This window comes from Mytilus galloprovincialis, chromosome 13 (assembly GCF_965363235.1).
Source record: "Mytilus galloprovincialis chromosome 13, xbMytGall1.hap1.1, whole genome shotgun sequence".
Classification (NCBI taxonomy): domain Eukaryota; kingdom Metazoa; phylum Mollusca; class Bivalvia; order Mytilida; family Mytilidae; genus Mytilus; species Mytilus galloprovincialis.
In genome coordinates this window covers 30,082,590-30,103,554 of record NC_134850.1, presented here as the reverse complement: position 1 = coordinate 30,103,554, position 20,965 = coordinate 30,082,590, and the positions used below count along the sequence as shown (strand labels likewise).

At 32.1% G+C, this 20,965-nt stretch overlaps 1 protein-coding gene across 2 annotated transcripts in view; it reads left to right on the top strand.

Annotated features, from left to right (window-relative positions):
* LOC143057192 (uncharacterized) overlaps positions 1-15,868 on the top strand; it is a 31,814-nt gene extending 15,946 nt beyond the window's left edge. For both annotated transcript variants that reach the window (XM_076230448.1, XM_076230449.1), the window contains exons 11-19: positions 567-693; positions 2,397-3,058; positions 5,139-5,286; positions 5,851-5,946; positions 7,243-7,329; positions 12,473-12,612; positions 13,071-13,130; positions 14,868-15,030; positions 15,458-15,868. In XM_076230448.1, coding sequence (XP_076086563.1) covers positions 567-693; positions 2,397-3,058; positions 5,139-5,286; positions 5,851-5,946; positions 7,243-7,329; positions 12,473-12,612; positions 13,071-13,130; positions 14,868-15,030; positions 15,458-15,747 — 1,773 coding nt within the window. In that variant the 3' untranslated portion in view covers positions 15,748-15,868. The remainder of the gene's footprint in view (positions 1-566; positions 694-2,396; positions 3,059-5,138; positions 5,287-5,850; positions 5,947-7,242; positions 7,330-12,472; positions 12,613-13,070; positions 13,131-14,867; positions 15,031-15,457) is intronic.
* The last annotated feature ends 5,097 nt before the right edge of the window (positions 15,869-20,965 follow it).

The window sequence follows — 20,965 nt, the reverse complement described above, 5'->3', positions numbered from 1 at the left end:
TTCATTTTTAAGTATTTTTCTAGTTGAAAAATACCACAAATCGTTGAATTAAGCGCAACATCCTCATGTTATAGGCAGTAAAACATAATTTTTGAAGTTTTGCACTACCAACGAGATAACGGTTTGACAAATACCATAAAAACAAAATCAGTGATCCCATGATTATTCAACATCATAAAAACAAAAATTCATGTACCAACAGCATATAGTTTTAAAAATAATAAGAACGTTTTTCGCTGATATTATGTGCTCTCTGGTCAAACATCACCTATTTTTAAAAAAAAACCCAAATCAGTATTATTTCAGACAGTAAAAGAGACAAGTGCATTATGTTTTTGATTTTTAGTATAGTTCAACAAGCAAAAGTTGTGTGCCAAATTTTCAAAGTCCTTTTAGTATTACAGCTCCTCAAATATTTATTCATCCTTGGCTTTCAAATTTTGGTTTTGGGTGTTCCCAATTTAAATAGGTTATAATCAATAAAAGTTCTTTGAATTCCTCAAATTTTTAAAAAGGTAATTTTTTTTTCTCACAATACAAAATGATGTAATTTTTCCATTTTACAGGTTTCCTCGACAGAAAGTGGTCAACAATCATCACCTATGGAAACGGATGTCACATGTCCTAGCCAAATACATCTGGAGTTCGCTGTTCAGAATGCCAAAATGAAGAATTTAGATTTACAAAGACAAAGTATGTTTTAATACTAATGGCTGTTCCAAATAAATGCCTTGGGGAACCTAATCAGCTAAAAATTTTAATTTTTTGCTCCATGCCTAAACCAAGAGCCTAGCTATGTGCATACTGAAAAGTAGTAAAGTATAGACCCCTGACTTGTCATCACACCAATCCAATTGGAAAGATGGTTCAAAATAAATGCATGAGGCTATCATGCCAAGAGGCTATCATGCCTATGAGGCTATGAGGAAGCATTGGTTCCTATTAAAAATGGTAGGATGCCAAAAAACTTGTTCAGAATGAAAACCGAAATTAGAACATTGCTTTATGGATGAGTGCCTAATTTCCATAGTGTCATCCCTGTAGATAAAAACAAACATGAATAAAAAAAAGTCTGTGCAAACAAAATCTGGAAATCTTTGAATTTTCCTGTCAGAATCACATTTTACTCTTCTTTGATAGAATTTACATGATTTTGTTTTTTTCAGAATAAGGATACATTTTCTATTAAAATAACTATTGTTTAAATATATCAACATCATCACTGAACAAGTACACATTTTTGTTAAGGGGCCAGCTAAACACACCTCGTGGTGTGGGATTTGCTTACTACATTGAATATCCTATTGTGGCCTCTGTCTGTTTTCTGTTTTCTGCTCTGTATTTGGGTTGTTGTCTCTTTAACACAGTCCCCATTTCCATTCTCAATTTTATTACAAAAATGTCCCTAAAAATACTGAGTGATTGACAGCTTTTATTATCAATGATAGTTCAAGTTAGTTTATAGATGCTGTGATTTCTAGATTTGATAAAAACAGATAATTTGAAAATAGTGCATATGGGAGATAACTCATTTTCTGATGAAACTTTGACAATGAAGTTGTTTGAAATTTATTTTATTCTATGAAAGATGATATTTTTATTGGTGATATTCAAGAGCTTATCTTATCAATGGCAAGTGATACTTGATCTGAAACCATTGAAATCTATCTTTTAAAAGAATAAATAAAGACTGTGTTCTTTTTGACACATTTTTCACAATATTTCTTGAAAAAATTATCTTAGAAAAAAACATTTTACTAAACATCAAAATATTCCGGACCTATATTATTCTTTAGCTCTCTTAAAATAGATTGTCTTTTGATGCTAAGGTTTAATTGAGAGATATTTCATATTATTACATTGGTTCTATGAAGTATCATGATTTCCAAGTCAAATAAAATCTTTAAATTTTACTTCTCTGACGTTATACATCAACAGGTTGTGTTCAGAAATTGCCAACAACCTTGGTGCCATTGGACGTTGAGCAACTTACAGTCAGTAAATTAGATAATCAATCAGTGACCATGCATTAAACCATTGACAGACCCAGTGGGTGGGGTTGGGGGTTTCCGGGGGTTGGAACCCCCCTTTTTTTTGGCTGATCAATGCATTTCAATGGGGACATATAGTTGGAACCCCCCCCCCTTTGTCCTGGGTTGGGACCCCCCATTTCTAAAATGGCTGGATCCGCCCCTGCAAACCATTAAGTTTCTTGCATTCATTACTTACTTAATTTAAATTAGTAGGCAATGACATAGAAAGAATATGGAAAACTATTAAACTAGTCTCTTAATATCAATAGAAGACACTACCGTATGTGGATAATGAGTTGTTTGGCCACTCGTTATATATATTTTGAAATCTTTGATTTGATATCTTTTTATTTTATTTTACAGATCAACAAAATGTTTCACAGCCACAAGTTAGACCTCAAACATATCAAGTATTGCCACCACAACAGCAGTTTACTCCAACGTCTGGACAACAAATGTCACAATCCCAACAGCAGTTTACTAGATCCTCTGAACAACAATCGTCCCAATCTCAACAGCAATTTACTAGACCATCTGTCCAACAAATATCACAATCTCAACAGCAGTTTTCTCAACCAACTGGACAACAAATGCCACAATTTCAACAGGTTGGAAGACCATATGTGCCTCAAGGTCCTTCTCAGCTTTTGAACAAGTCTGAAATGTCGTCTTTGGCTCAAACAATGCAGAAACAAACACCTAGACCATTTGTGCCACAAAGTACAACATCTCAAGCCACAAGGCCTTCCGTGCCCCAATATTCTTTTAGCCCAATGAACAGAAATTCGGCTCCACAAAATTTGAACCAGCAGATGTATAGAAATTCCACTCCACAAAACTTAAATCAGCAGATATACAGAAACCCTGCTGCACAAAATTTAAATGAACAGATATACAGAAACTCAATGTCACAGATTAAATCACAGTTTACTACAAGACCAACTGTTCCCCAGATAGTCCAAAGACCAGAAACACCAAAATATGTACATCAACAGAATACAAGACCTGTACAGCAAGCCTCTCAAGTAAGTTTGATTGATATGGAAAAGATCAGATATTTATAGATTATCAACCAGATTTATTTTCTTGCTTGTGCTTGTAAGGCGATAATCTACTTATCTGTTTATCCTAATTTAACCTTTGACAATGGCATGTACACCCTTAGTTTCTACTGTGCTAAGATAGGAAATTATTAGTTAGTAAGATAAAAGGAAAAATTCATAAAATAGCATTAAAATGTGATAATTTGATAGTATGTTTGGTACTGAAAATCAGATATTTTTTCTTTTTTATCATTAATCAAGAATTGCAACAACATTGATTTCGCAAAAATGATCTTGCTTCTTAAATTTTTTACATTCGAATAACTTCCAATACTTTTTTCCATTTATAGTAATTGTATTTGAACGCAAGCTGATATATCTTTATATTATAAGTTATATGGTTCGCTACTGACACCTCTATGGATCCGTAGGGGATCAGTAGTTAACGGTATAACGAATTTATCGCACGCTAGACTTTATTCTGCTGCGTTTGTTGAAAAATAAATAATGAAACACAACAACATTAATAGATGACGTCACCATTAACGCGTCATGAACCCCCTATGAAATTTACTATCCCCCTACAGTCTCATAGGAGGTCACCATGTGACGGCACTAAACCAATCACAACGTGATAATTTACCCGCGGGATGATAATATGGCATATTCCCCCTCCCCAACATAATACTATGAGTATCTTGCATACAACCATGAATGATCCAGGATCCCTGTCCAATAATACTCATTAATTTTCTACCCCTGTCATTCATTTACAGTGACTTGACTGTTAGTGTTGCTATTCACCAATTGCAACTCATTCAAAATTTTGACCCAATTGCAATTTGTTTTATTAAATCAAATTGTTCAACTGGTCAAAAATTTGAACAAACTGTTCAGCCAAAATGTGAAAGTGCAAAGTGATAAAATAAATCATACTTACAATCCTATAAGTCTGTTACTCCACTGTATTGATGTAATTCCTAAATCAGTCTATCAATCTGTATAGTTATATTGCAGCCATTACCATACTAAAGGTGAACTGTTTTATTTTGAATTGCTATAAAAATGTCAAAACTAAGCTTTTATAGAGTTTTTCTTTCGAAAAGTATTCTATATTTATAAGTATCACACATTATGTGAATAAAAACATTTCATATTCAGTAAAATATGTATGAAATAACAATATGCTTCCTTGGGGAGATAACCTAAAATACTATTCTTTTGAATAAAGACTTTTTGAAACCAAAAAGCGATTATCTCCCCTTCCTACAAACATATTGCAATTTCAAATATTTTACTGAATATGAAAGGTTTTTATTCACATAGTGTGTGATTCTTATAAATATAGAATACTTTTCGAAAGAAAAACTCTATAAAAGCTTAGTTTTGACATTTTTATAGCAATTCAAAATAAAACAGTTCACCTTTAGTATGGTAATGGCAATAATATAACTATACAGATTGATAGACTGATTTAGGAAATACATCAATACAGTGGAGTTACAGACTTATAGGATTGTAAGTATGATTTATTTTATCACTTTGCACTTTCACATTTTGGCTGAACAGTTTGTTCAAATTTTTGACCAGTTGAACAATTTGATTTAATAAAACAAATTGCAATTGGGTCAAAATTTTGAATGAGTTGCAATTGGTGAATAGCAACACTAACAGTCAAGTCACTGTAAATAGAATAGTCCTTTTGGCTATATAAATATACAGATGTCAGAAACTATGTCTATGTTACAAAATCACATCATCATTTGGTGTTTATAGATTATTAAGTTGTCCTCATGTTTCTTATTATGTACATAACATTTTATCAGAAAAACAAAAAATATGTTTAAAAACTGACAAATAATTTGTACAAAATAGTTTAATTGTTTACTTTTATAAATTGTGACTTGGATGGAGAGTTTTATCTATATCTATTTGAACTATATTTGTTGAAAAAAATGTATGTTTGATATATATATATATAATTAATCCAACAGCTTTTATAATTTTTTTACATTGATTTATTCATCTTGATACATATCTGCTGAAATTATTCTATTGGCAGGTACCAAAACATAGACAAATAGCTCCACAAACACAAACTTCACAGACTTTTGAAGCACCAAGGACGCCACAACTACAGATGCCGAACAGACAATCACCTGTAACACTGAGACCTAGTACTACAAATGTTGCAAACCTTCCACTGACAGGTACTCATTTTATACTTATTGACTTGGTATGAGTGGAATAGCAAGTTTATTGTACCCCCAGGTGCAATTATAGCCCTGAGGCTTAGCTTAATTCATTAAAAGGCATTTCATTCAGAAATTAAGCTAAGAATCCTTGAACAATGGTTATAAAAAAAGATTCTCATACAGAAATGAGTAAATATGATGAAAGGAGTTTTGGGGGATTTTGCAATGAGACAGCATCCCCCAAAAATATAAATAACTAAAAGAGATGTATAGGGCAACAAAAGAACGGCTTCTATATAATATGTCAAGGTATTAAACATCCTGTATCATTATTTGAATATGATTACGGCATCCCTTTCAACCAATCCACTGATCTGGCTACGAAAACTTTTTTTACTTAGAAGTGGCATTAAGCAAACACCAATCAATCTATCAATCAATCAACCAAACCATGGTAACAACATTAACAAGAGTTAATCAATAGAAATTGAAATTATTTGCAACAATTGTGTATTGTAATTCTCGTTTAATTGGTACAAGCTTTACACTTCTCTAAATAAATGTGATCTTTACTTTCAGATCAATTCAGGATAATGGCACCATCAAACAAACCAGGGTCTAAGGTTCAAGACCAATCTCCTAGGAAACCACAACCTCAATCTTCAATAACTGCTGGTAAATTATCAAAATAAACAAAACTATTCAATATTGTTAGGGCTGTTACAGAAAATACTTTGCCCCCCCTCAAGGATGGCACTTTTTTTTAACCCCTACTACCCATAGAAATAAAAACAAGTTAGAAAGTACTCTTTGCATTTTGTTTTTTCAAAAAGAAAAACCCACATAAAATTTTAAAAATTGCCTTTCCTGGGGGGAACATAGTATTTTCTGATTCAGCCCTTTGAATGCAATCAGTTTTTATTACCGGTAGAGGTCAGGGACATGTTGATAAAAAAAAAATGGAATATGTTTTTCAGTTACTATATTTGGTTCTAAATTTTTATTGACACTAGATTAAAATGGAAACATTCTAACTTTGAGAATCTACGTAGAAGTCAAATCAATCAAATATAATATTTTCATGAAAGAATTCTTCAAAGGTACTTTAAGCTTCCTCTCTTTAAAGGTTGTAACAAATGTCATGTAGATGATGTATTTACAAGAGCTTACACAACAAGGATATTTGGTAAATGTTTAATCTTCCTTTCAAGCATGAATACAGGCTATCCCTTTTTAGACAAAACCAGAAAAATAAACCCTTATGCTTTGAACTTATTTCAATCCTAATCTGAAAAGGACTATTTCATTGAAATGTATGTAGGAAGGTAGGAAGGGAAGTTTAATTAATGAATGTGGATCAAAATGCAAAATTGTCTAAAAGATTGTTCTTGCTTGAAGGGATATTTTGAAAGTCCCTTCCTATCCTCCCACATACATTTTAATGGAATAGTCATAAATGTTTTGTTTAAATAGTTTCATACCTGATTTCTCAGTCAGAACATTTTCTGTTAGGTACATCAATTATGATTAACCTTTTTCATAGGGATGCATCTGCAGGAACAGAATTGGCAATGATGCTTTTGTTCAAAATAATAATTTTTTAACCAGATTTCCAAAAAAAAATGGTTATTGATTTGGGGATGTACTGTGTGCAGGCATTCTGGCGAATGGCTTCCTAACAGTGTCTATGCACTTGCTCATGAACTGTTCAACCAGTTTTTCAAATTTTAATATGTTGTTACTGATGACAAAATGGAGTTCAAGTTAAATATTGATGATTTTCACTTTTACCTTTCAGAAGATATGGCCCTTGTGATATTGAAAAATGCCAGGACTATTGGACCAATAAATGTTAAAAAATCCTATTTGTTGTCGCTCTGACAGCCTCTTGATTTATTTATTTTTATTTTTCATGTGCATTTATTGTAAATATGATGCTTTATTTATCAAAAATGTTTTTTGTTTCAATAGGACATAGTAAACAGAATGAACAGTTGGATATAAATGGAAATCCTTACATCAGTCTACAGCAGTCACCAAAGACCCCAAAAACACCAGGTATAACTTCATGTTCTGCCTAAAATCTCACGTTTGTATATAGTATAACATATAATTTTTACTAACTTTTAAGCAAAATTACATCTGCAAATCTTTTAAATGTGTAACTTGAATGTAATTTATTTCCCTACATTTCATTGTGAAATATCTTTCCAGAACTTCACAGATTGTTGCCAATATAATGGAATTTTATGTGACTGTCATACAAGTGAGAGGTTTAGCTTAGCTATTAAACCAGGTTTAATCTACTATTTCCTACATAAGAAAATGCCTGTACCAATTCAGGAATATAACTGTTGTTATCCATTTGTTTGATGTATTTGAGCTTTTGATTTTGCCATTTGATAGCAGACTTTCTTTTTAGCTCACCTGACCCAGAGGGCCAAGTGAGCTTTTCTCATCACTTGGCTTCCGGTGTCATCGTTAACTTTTACAAAAATCTTCTCCTCTGAAACTACTGGGCCAAATTTAACTTAACTAGGCCAGAATCATCATTGGGGTATCTAGTTTTAAAAAAGTGTTAGGTGACCAGGCAAACCAACCAAGATGGCCGCCATGGCTAAAAATAGAACATAGGGGTAAAATGTAGATTTTGGCTTATATCTCTGAAACCAAAGCATTTAGAGCAAATCTGACAGGGTAAAATTGTTTATCAGGTCAAGATCTATCTGCTCTGAAATTTTCAGATTAATCAGACAACCTGTTATTAGTTTGCTGCCCCTGAATTGGTAATTTTACTAAATTTTCTGCGTTTTGTTCATTATCTTAAATATTATTATAGATAGAGATAAACTGTATACAGCAATAATGTTCAACACAGTAAGATCTACAAATAAGTCATCATGACCAAAATGATCAGTTGACCCCTTAAGGAGTTATTGTCCTTTAAAGTAAATTTTTAACAATTTTTCGTAAATTTTTGTTATCTTTTACAAAAATCCTTTCCTCTGAAACTACTGAAACAAATTTAACCAAACTTGTCCACAATCATCGTTAGAATATTTAGTTTAAAAAATGTGTCTAATGACCCTGCCCGCGAAATTGGATGACTGCCATGGCTAAAAATAGTACATAGGGTAAAATGCAGTTTTAGGCTCATATCTCTGAAACCAAAGCATTGAGAGCAAATCTGACAGGAAAAAATTGTCCATTAGGTAAAGATCTATCTGCCCTGAAATTTTCAGACCATTCAGGCTACTTGTTGTTTATGTTAGGTTGCTGCCCCTGAATTTGTAATTTTAAGATAATTTTGCAGCTTTTGGTTATTTAAGAAATAATTCATTGCAGCCATAGATTTGTTTTCATTTAACCATGGGTTGGGTATTTTTATTCGATTATTTTACCCTAAGCGTTTGAATATAAATGCCTAACCTATGGTTAAATGAAAACAAGTCTACGGCTGCCATGAATTATTTCTATTCTAATAGGTCAAATTCAGTAATTTTGTTAACCGTGAAAGCCCTATACATACGATACTGTTTTGGCTGTTCCATTTTACCCAATTTTGATAATACTAGTAGTATCATATAATTCAATGATTAATTTTTAGCTCACCTGGCCTAAAGGGCCAAGTGAGGTTTTCTAATCACTTTGCATCCAGCGGCGTCCGGCGTCGTCCGTCGTCGTTAACTTTTACAAAAATCTTCTCCTCTGAAACTACTGGGTCAAATTCAATCAAACTTGGCCACAATCATCATTGGGGTATCTAGTTTCAAAATTGTGTCCGGTGACCCGGTCAACCAACCAACACGGCCGCCATGGCTAAAAATAGAACATGGGGTAAAATGCAGTTTTTGGCTTATAACTCAAAAACCAAAGCATTTAGAGCAAATCTGACAGGGTTAAATTGTTTATCAGGTCAAGATCTATCTGCCCTGAAAATTTCAGATGAATTGAACAACCCGTTGTTGGGTTGCTGCCCCTGAAATGGTAATATTAAGGAAATTTTGCTGTTTTTGGTTATTATCTTGAATAATATTATAGATAGAGATAAACAGTAAAGAGCAATAATGTTCAGCAAAGTAAGATTTACAAATAAGTCAACATGACCAAAATGGTCAGTTGACCCCTTTAGGAGTTATTGCCCTTTATAGTCAATTTTTAACCATTTTTCGTATAAAATCTTAGTAATCTTTTACAAAAATCTTCTCCTCTGAAACTACTGGGCCAAATTGAACCAAACTTGGTCTCAATCATCATTGGAATTGGGGTAGTAAGTTTAAAAAATGTGTCCGGTCACCCGGTCAACCAACCAAAGATGGCCGCCATGGCTAAAAATAGAACATAGGGGTAAAATGCAGTTTTTGGCTTATAACTCAAAAACCAAAGCATTAAGAGCAAATCTGACATGGAATTAAATTGTTGATCAGGTCAAGATCTATCTGCCCTGAAAATTTCAGATGAATCGAACAACTGTTGTTGTTGGGTTGCTGCCCCTGAATTGGTAATATTAAGGAAATTTTGCTGTTTTTGGTTATTATCTTGAATAATATTATAGATAGAGATAAACAGTAAACAGCAATAATGTTCAGCAAAGTAAGATTTACAAATAAGTAAACACGACCGATATGGTCAGTTGACCTCTTTAGGAGTTACTGCCCTTTATAGTCAATTTTTAACATTTTTCATAAACTTTTGTAGATTTTTCGAAAATATTTTCCACTGTAATTACTGGGCCAAGTTCATTGTAGATAGAGATAATTGTAGCAACAAGAATTTTCAGTAAAGTAAGATGTACAAACACATCACCATCATCAAATCACAATTTTGTTATGAATTTATCTGTGTCCATTGTTTAATATGCACATAGACCAAGGTGAGCGACACAGGCTCTTGAGAGCCTCTAGTTTTTAATTGCATTTTTCACTTCTACATTTTCTTCCAATGTAATTTTATTCCTTCTGAGGCATACAAGAAGCTTTAAAATTCTCGGTATTTACATTTGATTTTTTGTTTACGGAAACATACTTGTGACATCACCTTGTTTCGTTGCCATGCCAAGACAATAACATCATTTCGCAGAGTTTTCGATTTATGAAATTTTACCATGAAAAATAAATTGAAATGGACTGATTTGTTTATTTTGGCTGTAGAATAGAGATAAATATATTGTATCTGAATCTTGGCCTACGTAAACTGGGGGGTTTTGATGTGGAAAATTGAGAATATTTGGCAGTACAAATAAGTTGGTCGTAGGGCGGAACAGCCATTTTTGTGTATTACTGCGTTTGCGCTAAAGGTAGATATATTGCGATTATACTGGTTGATGATAATAGGCTGTCATATTAAATTTTTTTTGGTTATTTAATATTATTATAGATGGAGATAAACTGTAAACAGCAATAATGTTCTGCAAAGTAAGACCTAAAAATAGGTCAACACGTACATAATGGTCAATTGACCCCTTATGGAGTTATTAGGGCCCCGCCAAAGGCGGGTCGCCCTATAGTGATCAGTCTGTCCGTCCGTCCGTCCGTCTGTCCGTCCGTCCGTAACACTTTGTGTCCGCTCCATATCTAGAGAACCATTATGATTTCATACTTTATACTTTACATGTTTATTAACCACCACCAGAGGGCGTGTCATGATGTATGTACAACTTCCTAGGTCAAAGGTCAAGGTAAAAAAACTTTGGTTTCAGTTGACAACCCTGTGTCCTGTGGTGAAGATCATGATTTCAAAGTTTATACTTGACATGTATATGAACCAACACCAGAGGGTGTGTCATAATTTATGAACGACTGCCTAGGGCAAAGTTCAAGGTCAAAAACTTTGGTTTCAGTTGACAACCCCATGTCCTATGGTAAAGATCGTGTCCGCTCTATATCTTGAGAACCGTTATCATTTCAAAGTTTATACTTGACATGTTTATAAACCAACACCAAAGGGTGTGTCATAATTTATTTACAACTTCCTAGGTCAAAGGTCAAGGTCAAAAACTTTGATTTCAGTTGACAAACCCATGTCTTATGGTCAAGATACAATTTTTTAATGCACATTATTCACAGCGGGGCCCACAGAGATGGCTCCCATCTCAATGATATCTAGTTGCCTTTTATAGTCAATTTTTAACAATTTTCATATTTTTTAAAATTTATACAAAATATTTTCCACTGTATAACTACTGGGCAAAGTTAATTATACAGTCAGAGCTCAGACATAAATAAGTCTAAATCTGCTTTTGACTCACAGAGGTCTAAACTTGAAGGTTTCAAGATTTGTCTCCCTTTCATTTAAGACAAATTATGACTTCAATAAGTTAAATAGCGTTAGCAAAAAAATATTTGACCTGAATTAAAAACTTGCAAATATTGACTCCTACGAGTCGATAAGTTACCAAAATTGATCAACTTCACGACCCAAGCATATTTATAAAAAGGTCAAGCATCTACATGAAATTATAACAACATTGAAAGACAATGCTTTGTCTTTTAAGAAAAAATATGCACGAGAACGTAAAAAAGCGGAAGTAATGTTTATTGACCTTATAATGCAACCATCTGTAATCACACAAAATGAGGAAAATCATTTATCTTTAAAAGTAAAAATGTTCAATAAGATAATTAAATATAGATAGCTCAAGTCCTTGTGAAAAAAACGGAATTAATGTTTATTGACCTTATAATGCAACCATCTGTAATCACATAAAATGAGGAAAATAATTTATGTTTAAAAGTATAAATGTTCAATAAGATAATTAAATATAGATAGCTCAAGTCCTTGTGAACTTTCTCAGACAGGTTTATGCTGTCATAGGTCGTACACTTTGGCCACCAATTAAAATTAAGTCTTTTCATAAACATAAAACAACCTGTCATTTTTTGACTCAAATAAGTCTGAAAATGAAAGTACATTTTTATAATAAATACAATTTTTGACTTATGCAAGTCAAAAACGAAAAATTACGTGTTTATTATCTTAGCTCTGACTGTTATAGATAGAGATAATTGTGAGCAGCAAAAATGTTCAGTAAAGTAAGATCTACAAACACATCACCATCACCAAAACACAATTTTTGTCATGAATCCATCTGTGTCCTTTGTTTAATATGCACATAGACCAAGGTGAGCGACACAGGCTCTTTAAAGCCTCTAGTTTTGAATTTTCCTCCTAGTTCAGTATTTTTGTTATCTTATTTTTTGAGAACACATCTCCATAGAAACAGGATCTGGTGACTTTAGCCCATTTGATATGGAGAAACACAGACAGAAGCTTCTTAAGTTAAATCAATCACCAGGACAGCCAATGAGAGCAGCTAGACCAATGTATTCAGCTGATAAAGTGGTAAATATTATATATTCCGTTAGTATTAAGCAGAACCAAACAAATCACATGATTTAAAGGAATGAAGTGTGCTTAGGTAGTCACTTTAGCAGAAAAAAGTATGAATACTATGCTTTAAGATTGTTCAAGAAGTAAATAAATATGGAAGGTAAAGAATTTTGAAGTTTTTTTACACACTAAAAAAAGAAAGCTTTCAGGAACATATCCTTTTGGGTACTAAAGATATTGGAACATAAATAAATATTTATGACAAGATGTTGAAGTGAGACTTTTTTTTGCCTTACTTTTTTTAATCAAGATTGTTTTCTTCCCTTTGTGTATTTGTTTTTAATTTAAATTGCTCCTTTTTATGGTTTGATGATAAAGAAAAAGGAAAAAATCATTTGATATATTGCAAAATTTATTCCTTGATTACTAAACAGAATTTGCATAATAATCGAATTAAACAAACATTTCAGGATCCAAGCAAAGAAACAGAACCAGGGATATTTATGGGTGTTCAGAGCATATTTGACACTGTAAGTTAGGAAGTACTGTAAATTCAGAAATTATTGTGTGCATTTATTATTGCAATTTTGTCATTTTAGACTTAATGCAATTTTAATTTTTATGATTATGAGAAAATCCTGTTTAATTAATATAGAATATTTTAAAATGTGAGTTTAAAGTATTGCCATTATAACCCTGTTGCATTTTTTGCAATAAAGAAAACCTTGCAATAATTTCTGACTTTACAGTACCTTTAAATTATTTTAGCATAATGGTGGGTGTTCGTTGGTACCTCATCAACTTAGAATCGTGGATTTCGATGAATAAAGGAAATCATGTATTTGATACTGTGTGCCACTCCCTAGGGTGACTGAGGAATAGAAAAATGCCTGCTACAAGTGTTCTTCTGACTGTCAGTAAAACCTTTAATTGCGAAAGTGAAGCTTCCATTTGCCTGTGCTGGAAGTACAAGTACCCCATCATGTTCGATTAGAATGGGGATGTTAAATCTAATGTCTGGTGTTCAAAGAGTGTCATGTGCCATGCACGTTAAGAACTGTTGTAAAAATAATTTCAAATGTCTGTAGGTGGCCTGTTGCAATGATTAATATCTATCCCAAATCTAATATACCCTTATTTTCCATTAACATTCTTAATAACCCCTACCTTCATCCCGAAACTGCTTATACTGTATAGCGGGTTATTTTCGCGTTTGTAAAATTTCTGGATTTTCATTGAATAAGGTATACGAAATATTTTAGCGGTTATTATTTTGGCGGATTCAAAACTTTTATCCTTACCTTTGCATGTATACTTTTAAATTGGTGGAATTTATTTTGGTGATTTTATTCTATTCGCAAAAAAATAAGCAGAAATTTACACCACGCGAAAATAACCTGCTATACTGTATCACATCATCTAACTGTTATATTTCATTTCTGTTCTCCTTCTGAACATGAATGAAATATTTGCCACTAGAATGTTAAGCAATCAATTATATCACTGTGTGCGAAGTTGTTCATATGGTTATTAAAACATTTAAGAAGAAAATACTTATTACAAATATACTGGCAAAATACACAAATTACGGAAATCTTAACACTTTAAAGGGGTTGTCAACTTTGAAATATATATTTCTAAAATAATAGCATGTTATGTCAGTGAACATTTCATTGTGAACGAAAGCGAACAAAATGTTTAAACATTCAATTGAATTATGACATGTTCAAGCATAGAGTATCATTCATATGGATCAACTATCACTGGAAAATATCTTTGATATGGTTTTTTGTATAACTTATAACAAATCTAAACCATACAGTATTGCTTTAGGACAATATAGTACATACTTTATGAAAAAAAAAAGTAAAATCACAAAAACTGAACTCAGAGGAAAATCAATTCGGAAAGTCCAAAATCAAATAACAAAACGCATTAAAAACAAATGGACAAGAACTGTCATATTCCTGACTTGGTACAGGCATTTTCAAATGTAGAAAATGGTGGATTGAACCTGGTTTTATAGCTAGCTAAACCTCTCGCTTATATGACAGTCGCATCATATTCCATTATATCGTCACCGATGTGTGAACAAAACAAACAGACACAATAGGTAAAAATGTCAAAAAATAGGGGTATGAATTTAAGATAAACCACAGTTATAGTAATCATTGAACGATAGAATATTTTGTTGAATAACATTTGTAATGTTTTGCAGAAATGATTTGCCAGTTGCTTAGATATATTTTTTCTATCTTATTTTACAGAAGAATACTACCAAGACTAGCAGTGCTGCTGACAATAACATAAACTTTAGTGGGTTTGCTACAGAAATGTCCATGTTTCAATCTGGTGGTGGAAGCAACATGTTTCCTAGCGCTGGTGATGGTGCCAGTGACAAATCCAATTTCTTTGGTAGCAAATCACCCGGTAAATATTTGGGGGAACTTTCCAGTTATTTTCATTGCTTCAATGTTCAATTTATATTGGGGATTTCCAATGCAAATCAAGTTGATTTGGGATTGTACAGGGTTTGGTGGAAGGATTGAACTGTCCAACTGGAAGTCAAGTTCAATCTTAATCTCGACGATATTATCTTTTGCTGTTCAGGAGTTGTGGCCCTTAACACAGGCACTTAATATTAAAATAAAACCTGGTGTAGATATCAAAATAAGACTGTCAGTAATAAATGGGAGTAAATGAGCAACAACAGTTAAAAGAATTGAGACAACAAAGTCCGTCAGTTTTTGTTGAATCTTGTTTTCCCATCATAAGTTTTAAAGTCCAAATTTATTTAGATGTGAACTGATTCAGATTTTTTATAAACAATTTGCTTAATATATCTTTTATTTGACAGATTTGAGCACAGCAGATTCAGGATTTAGTTTTGGAGGGGCAGATAAATCTGGAGGAAGTTCTATCATGTCGTTGTTTGGTACCAGTAATTCAGAAGACGATACACAGGAAACCAGTTTCTCTTTTAGCTTTGGAGGAGGAGGAGGAGGGGACCAGTCAGGAGGAAGTCCTGCATTTAGTTTTGGAGGGGCAGATAAATCTGGAGGTGCTTCAATTATGTCATTATTTGGTGGCGGTGGAGGTAAACCAGAAGAGAAAACACAAGAAAGCAACTTCTCTTTTAGTTTTTGATGAACTGCCATTTACAACTCAACTGTTCTAAAGTTCACTCTCTGAAAAAGTATGCCTTTAATCTCTTATTCTGTTTTTATTTAAAACAATTTCGAAATCATTATATTGTTATTGTTATAATAAGATATAAATATAAATGTTAATTGTTATTAATTATAAATGTAAATATTAATTGTTATAAATTATAAATGTTAATTGTTATAAACTATAAATGTTAATTGTTATAAATTATAAAAATAAAGGTTAATTGTTAATTGTTATCAAGTACACATGTAAATCTTAATTCTTATAGATTATGAATATAAATGTTTATTTATTATATTGTTATAAAATTTGTTTATTGTTATGAGACAACTCTTCACAAGAGACCAAATGACACAGAAATTAACAACTATAGATCACCATATGTCCTTCAACAATGAGCAAAGCCCATACGTAGACAGTTCTCTGACAAGCAAAAAATCCTATCTGTAAAAAGATAATTATGTTTATATAATGTAAAAGAAGGGATATGGTGTGATAACTGAAAAAGTTCAAAACACAAAATTCTTACACTTACATGATAATTCAAAAGTAAAATTACAGCACTTTAATTGCTGTTCTTCTTCGTAAAGTCACAGTTGGGCCATCAGTAAGGAGCAAAAACTCACAACTCACTGCAAATTTATAGACAGTACCTATCACCTTTGAACAGAATAATTTGCTAGATTTTGTCATTGAATCACACATTGCTTGGTAATAAAAAAAAGCGAAATCACAAAATTACTAAACTCCAAGGAAAATTCAAAAAGGAAAGTCCCTTATCAAATGGAAATATCATAAGCTCAAACACATCAACAACTGTCATATTCCTGACTTTGTACAAGCATTTTCTTATGTATAAAATGGTGGATTAAACCTGGTTTTATAGCTAGCTAAACCTCTCACTTGTATGACAGTCGCATGCAATTCCATTATATTGACAATGATGTGTGAACAAAACAAACAGACATAAAAGGTTAAAATGTCAAAACAATGTTACAGCAAAACATAAACAAATTACAAATTATAACAGTCAAACAAACCTAATAAATATTGTCATAGCGTGTATAAAAATCTCTGTGCAATATTTCTTCAACCACTGACGTCATGAAGAATTTGTTGGGTAGATTGGCAGAAAATAATGTAGGAATAAGTCAAATAGCAGTTTCTATCTGACATCATACAGACCTGTAAAGTGAAGAAGTAAGACAAGTTATCTCTAGAATAAATAACTATGTCATAACTCAAAAGAGGAAGACAACAAATACTTACAAAAACAAAAACAGTGTTTGTTATCTCCCCTCAGCAGAAAAAATAACCTCTGTCAGTGAAATGAAAAAAGGATATGTTGTCTTAACACAAGAAAAAAAAATCCTACAAAGAACTGATAAGATTTAAAGAAAAGGGAAAGTGCTATAAATGTTTTTCTTCCTCTCAAAAGTATCATTTATCTGACTGCAAGTTCATTACAGTACTGTAAATACAGAAATTATTGTGTGCATTTACATGTATTATTGCGATTTTGTCATTTTTAGTTTAAAATGTGATTTTATTTTTTGCAATATTGAGAAATATCCTGTTTAATTCATGTAGCAAATTTCTAAATATGAGTTTAAATTATGGCGATAATAACCCTTTTGCATTTTTCACAATAATAAAAACAATTGCTATAATTTCTGAATTTACAGTACTTATAGCACTTGGTTTGCGTGAATTGTTTTTGCTATAGATTAATAACCTTTACTCAGTTTGATGAGGAATGTACAAGAATTATTCTGTCCTAGTGGATTAACTAATTCAATCTAGCTGTATTTGGGCGGTGATGGCAAACTGTTTATATAGTCAGTTTATTTTTTTGTGATTTTTGGCACAAAACTGGTGAATTGCTTGGTACAACCTCTCCCTTCCTCAGTTTCTCAGCCTCATATAGAAAAGTTTATATTTTTCTGACATTGACCTTATATTGTATATTTAGAGAGATGTGAACACTTGTTTATTGTTAAAGACAGACCGTATGTTGACATCTAGGTGTCTTTTAATTTACCCCACATCTCCTTTATTATATTTTGGATTTTTTTGCTGAAACACTGTTGCAATATAAATGTTATTTTTCATCAATAACATTTTTTTTAGTACAAAGTTATAGGTCAGACACACAGCATATTACAATGCAGAATAACTGAATTCCTTTCTTCAAGCTTAATTTTGATGAGAAATATCCACCAAATAGTAAAATCAGCCAAATTCAAAACTATATTACTTGTTTAAAATCTTGTTATGCCCTGCCTACATATCATTTTTATACGCCTGTCGTCTCTTAGACGGGACGTATTATGGTATACCGTTGTCCGTCCGTCCATCCGTCTGTCCGTCCGTCGTCCACACTTCGGACAATAACTCAAAAACACTTTCACCAATTTCCATGAAACTTAAGTGAATTGTTTATATCTATTGATGTAAGCTCCCTTTCAATTTTTATAAATTTCAGATTTTAAGTTTTGGATTTATGGGGCTTTATTCATAAAAAAAAGGGGGATTTTCAACACTTCGGACAATAACTCAAAAAGGCTTTCACCAATGTCCATGAAACTTTGGTGAATTGTTTATATCTATTGATGTAAGCTCCCTTTCAATTTTTATAAATTTCAGATTTTAAGTTTTGGATTTATGGGGCTTTATTCATAAAAAAAAGGGGGATTTTCAACACTTCAGACAATAACTCAAAAAGGCTTTCACCAATGTCCATGAAACTTTGGTGAATTGTTTATATCTATTGATGTAAGCTCCCTTTCAATTTTTATAAATTTCAGATTTTATATTTTGGATTTGTGGGGCTTTATTCATAAAAAAAGGGGGATTTTCAACACTTCGGACAATAACTCAAAAAGGCTTTCACCAATGTCCATGAAACTTTGGTGAATTGTTTATAACTATTGATGTAAGCTCCCTTTCAATTTTTATAAATTTCAGATTTTACATTTCCGTGTTATGAATTTTTATGCTTAAAAAAGGGGTGATTTTCCAATTTTGGGACAATAACTAACACTTTTACAAAATTTTATGCAACTTTGATAAATTGTTATATCTATTGACATAAGCTCCCTTTCCATTTTTATAAATTTTAGAATTTACATTTTCTTAAGGGTATCCGGTCGTTCCGGCCCCAAGTCAATCCGGCCCAAAGTCGATCCGGCCCAAGTCGATCCGGCCCCAAGTCGATCCGGCCCATAATAAAATATGAATTAACTAGATTTTGGAGGAATTTGTCACAAACTTTAACAGTATAAATGGAATTTGAAAAAAGTGTCCGATCGATGATGCATGACAACAGGTCAGTGAAGTATTGGAGTACCAGTTAACGAACTATTTTAAATTCATACGAAAATTAGTGTTATTGTGTCTGTTTGTATCGCAGTTTCTACATTTTTAAATTATGAAGTTATTTTCCATGATAACTTTTACTTTGAATTTCATGGCGATTTTTATTTTATTCAGTTCACACACAGAATAGCTTAATAAATATATAGGCTTCTATAACATATAAAAATATTCTATTCTATAACACTTTTTTTTGTAACATCGGATATAGAAAATATATTTTTCTTATTTTGACAATATTTTGAATAGTGTGTAGATAAAAAAAAAAAGTCAATGAGTATCCATTATTCTTTATTGCAAGAAAACAACAAAACAATGACATTGAATGCACGTTTTCACTCTCTAAAATATAATATCAGCGCTCTTTTATAGAAAGGATTCGGCAAATCAAACAACATTTCTCAATTTTAGAAATTTTAAGAACTTAAAAAGAAAAACAAAGTTTATATGTATCAGCTTGGGGATCGGCTTGTACCGTTCATGTATGTAACTATTTGTTATTATATGTTACACAAGATGAAAGACTTGTTAGGATCACAGTCAATTGAAAGAAAATGCTAATTACTGCTGATTAATGTTGATGCCTGAATTCACTGTTTTAATATAATTATATCCAATAATCTTGAAAACTTGTAATAAAGACATAATCAACCTAGTTGTTTTATACTCATCTAAAGAAAATATTTTTCAAAGGCCTTTTTTACTTTTCTTACCGTACACCTTTAACATTATAATAAAAATAATAAACATTTATGAATTACAATTAATATATATTTATTTTTATTCCTTAGAAATATATTTTTTTTATTGGGGCCGGATTGACTTTACATATGGGCCGGATCGACGTGGGACGGATCGACTTGGGCCGGATCGACGTGGGGCCGGATCGACCCGAAAGCTTCTTAAGTAATGAATTTTTATACTTAAAAAAGGGGGATTTTATGAAACTTTGGTGAATATATTAATGTAACATCCCTTTTGATTTGTATATATATTTCTAGTTGATCATATAAATTCATTTAAAGCATAAAAGACAAGTTAAAAGAGTAACGGGCGTATCATGCCCTTTATTCAACCTGTGTCAATTTGTTGTTTCCTTATCAAGTTAAAAGTTTTGGTTTAAGTTGAAGTGTGATGTAAAGTTGAAATCAGTATGACAATTGGTATATATGTTCATTTATGATGTAAACTTTTAAAATATATGCTATCTGGTGTAGAGCCAAGGTTAACAGTTAATAATGAACATGGAAATGTGATGGTCCGAGTACACAGTTATCGTCCTTTGATTTTCGTTGTCCACGAATATAGTCCTTAGTGTGGACAGTGTGTTACTTGCCAATTTTTGTTATACCCCTTCCAAATTTATTTCTCCATGTTTTATGCCTCATATAGCAAGTTGGGGGTGAAATGACACTGTAAAAAAATTTGGGTCATAAATATTTATGTAAAGTAGTGATTAGGTCCAGCTGAAAAAGGTAAAAAATTAGCTCTTCGGAAGCTGTCAAAAGATTTCAAGACCCCCTTAACATAAAATTGTCCATATTTTGAGTTAGAGCTGATGAAGTTTTCTATAATTTTGATATAATTTGTCCCAAAAGTAGTACAACACACTGTAAAAATATTATTGAGAAAGCGCAGGTGGAATTTTTTTAATTTTCATTTATTGTCTAAAAGAAATGCACTACGAAATAACTGTGTACTCGGACCTAAGAGGTGAAATCAGGAAATATAGAATCTGTACTTTGGCAACTTCCCTGAATGATTTGATGGTGTCAATTTGTCAAATAGCATAAAACTAAAGGATTTAAACTTTTATTTG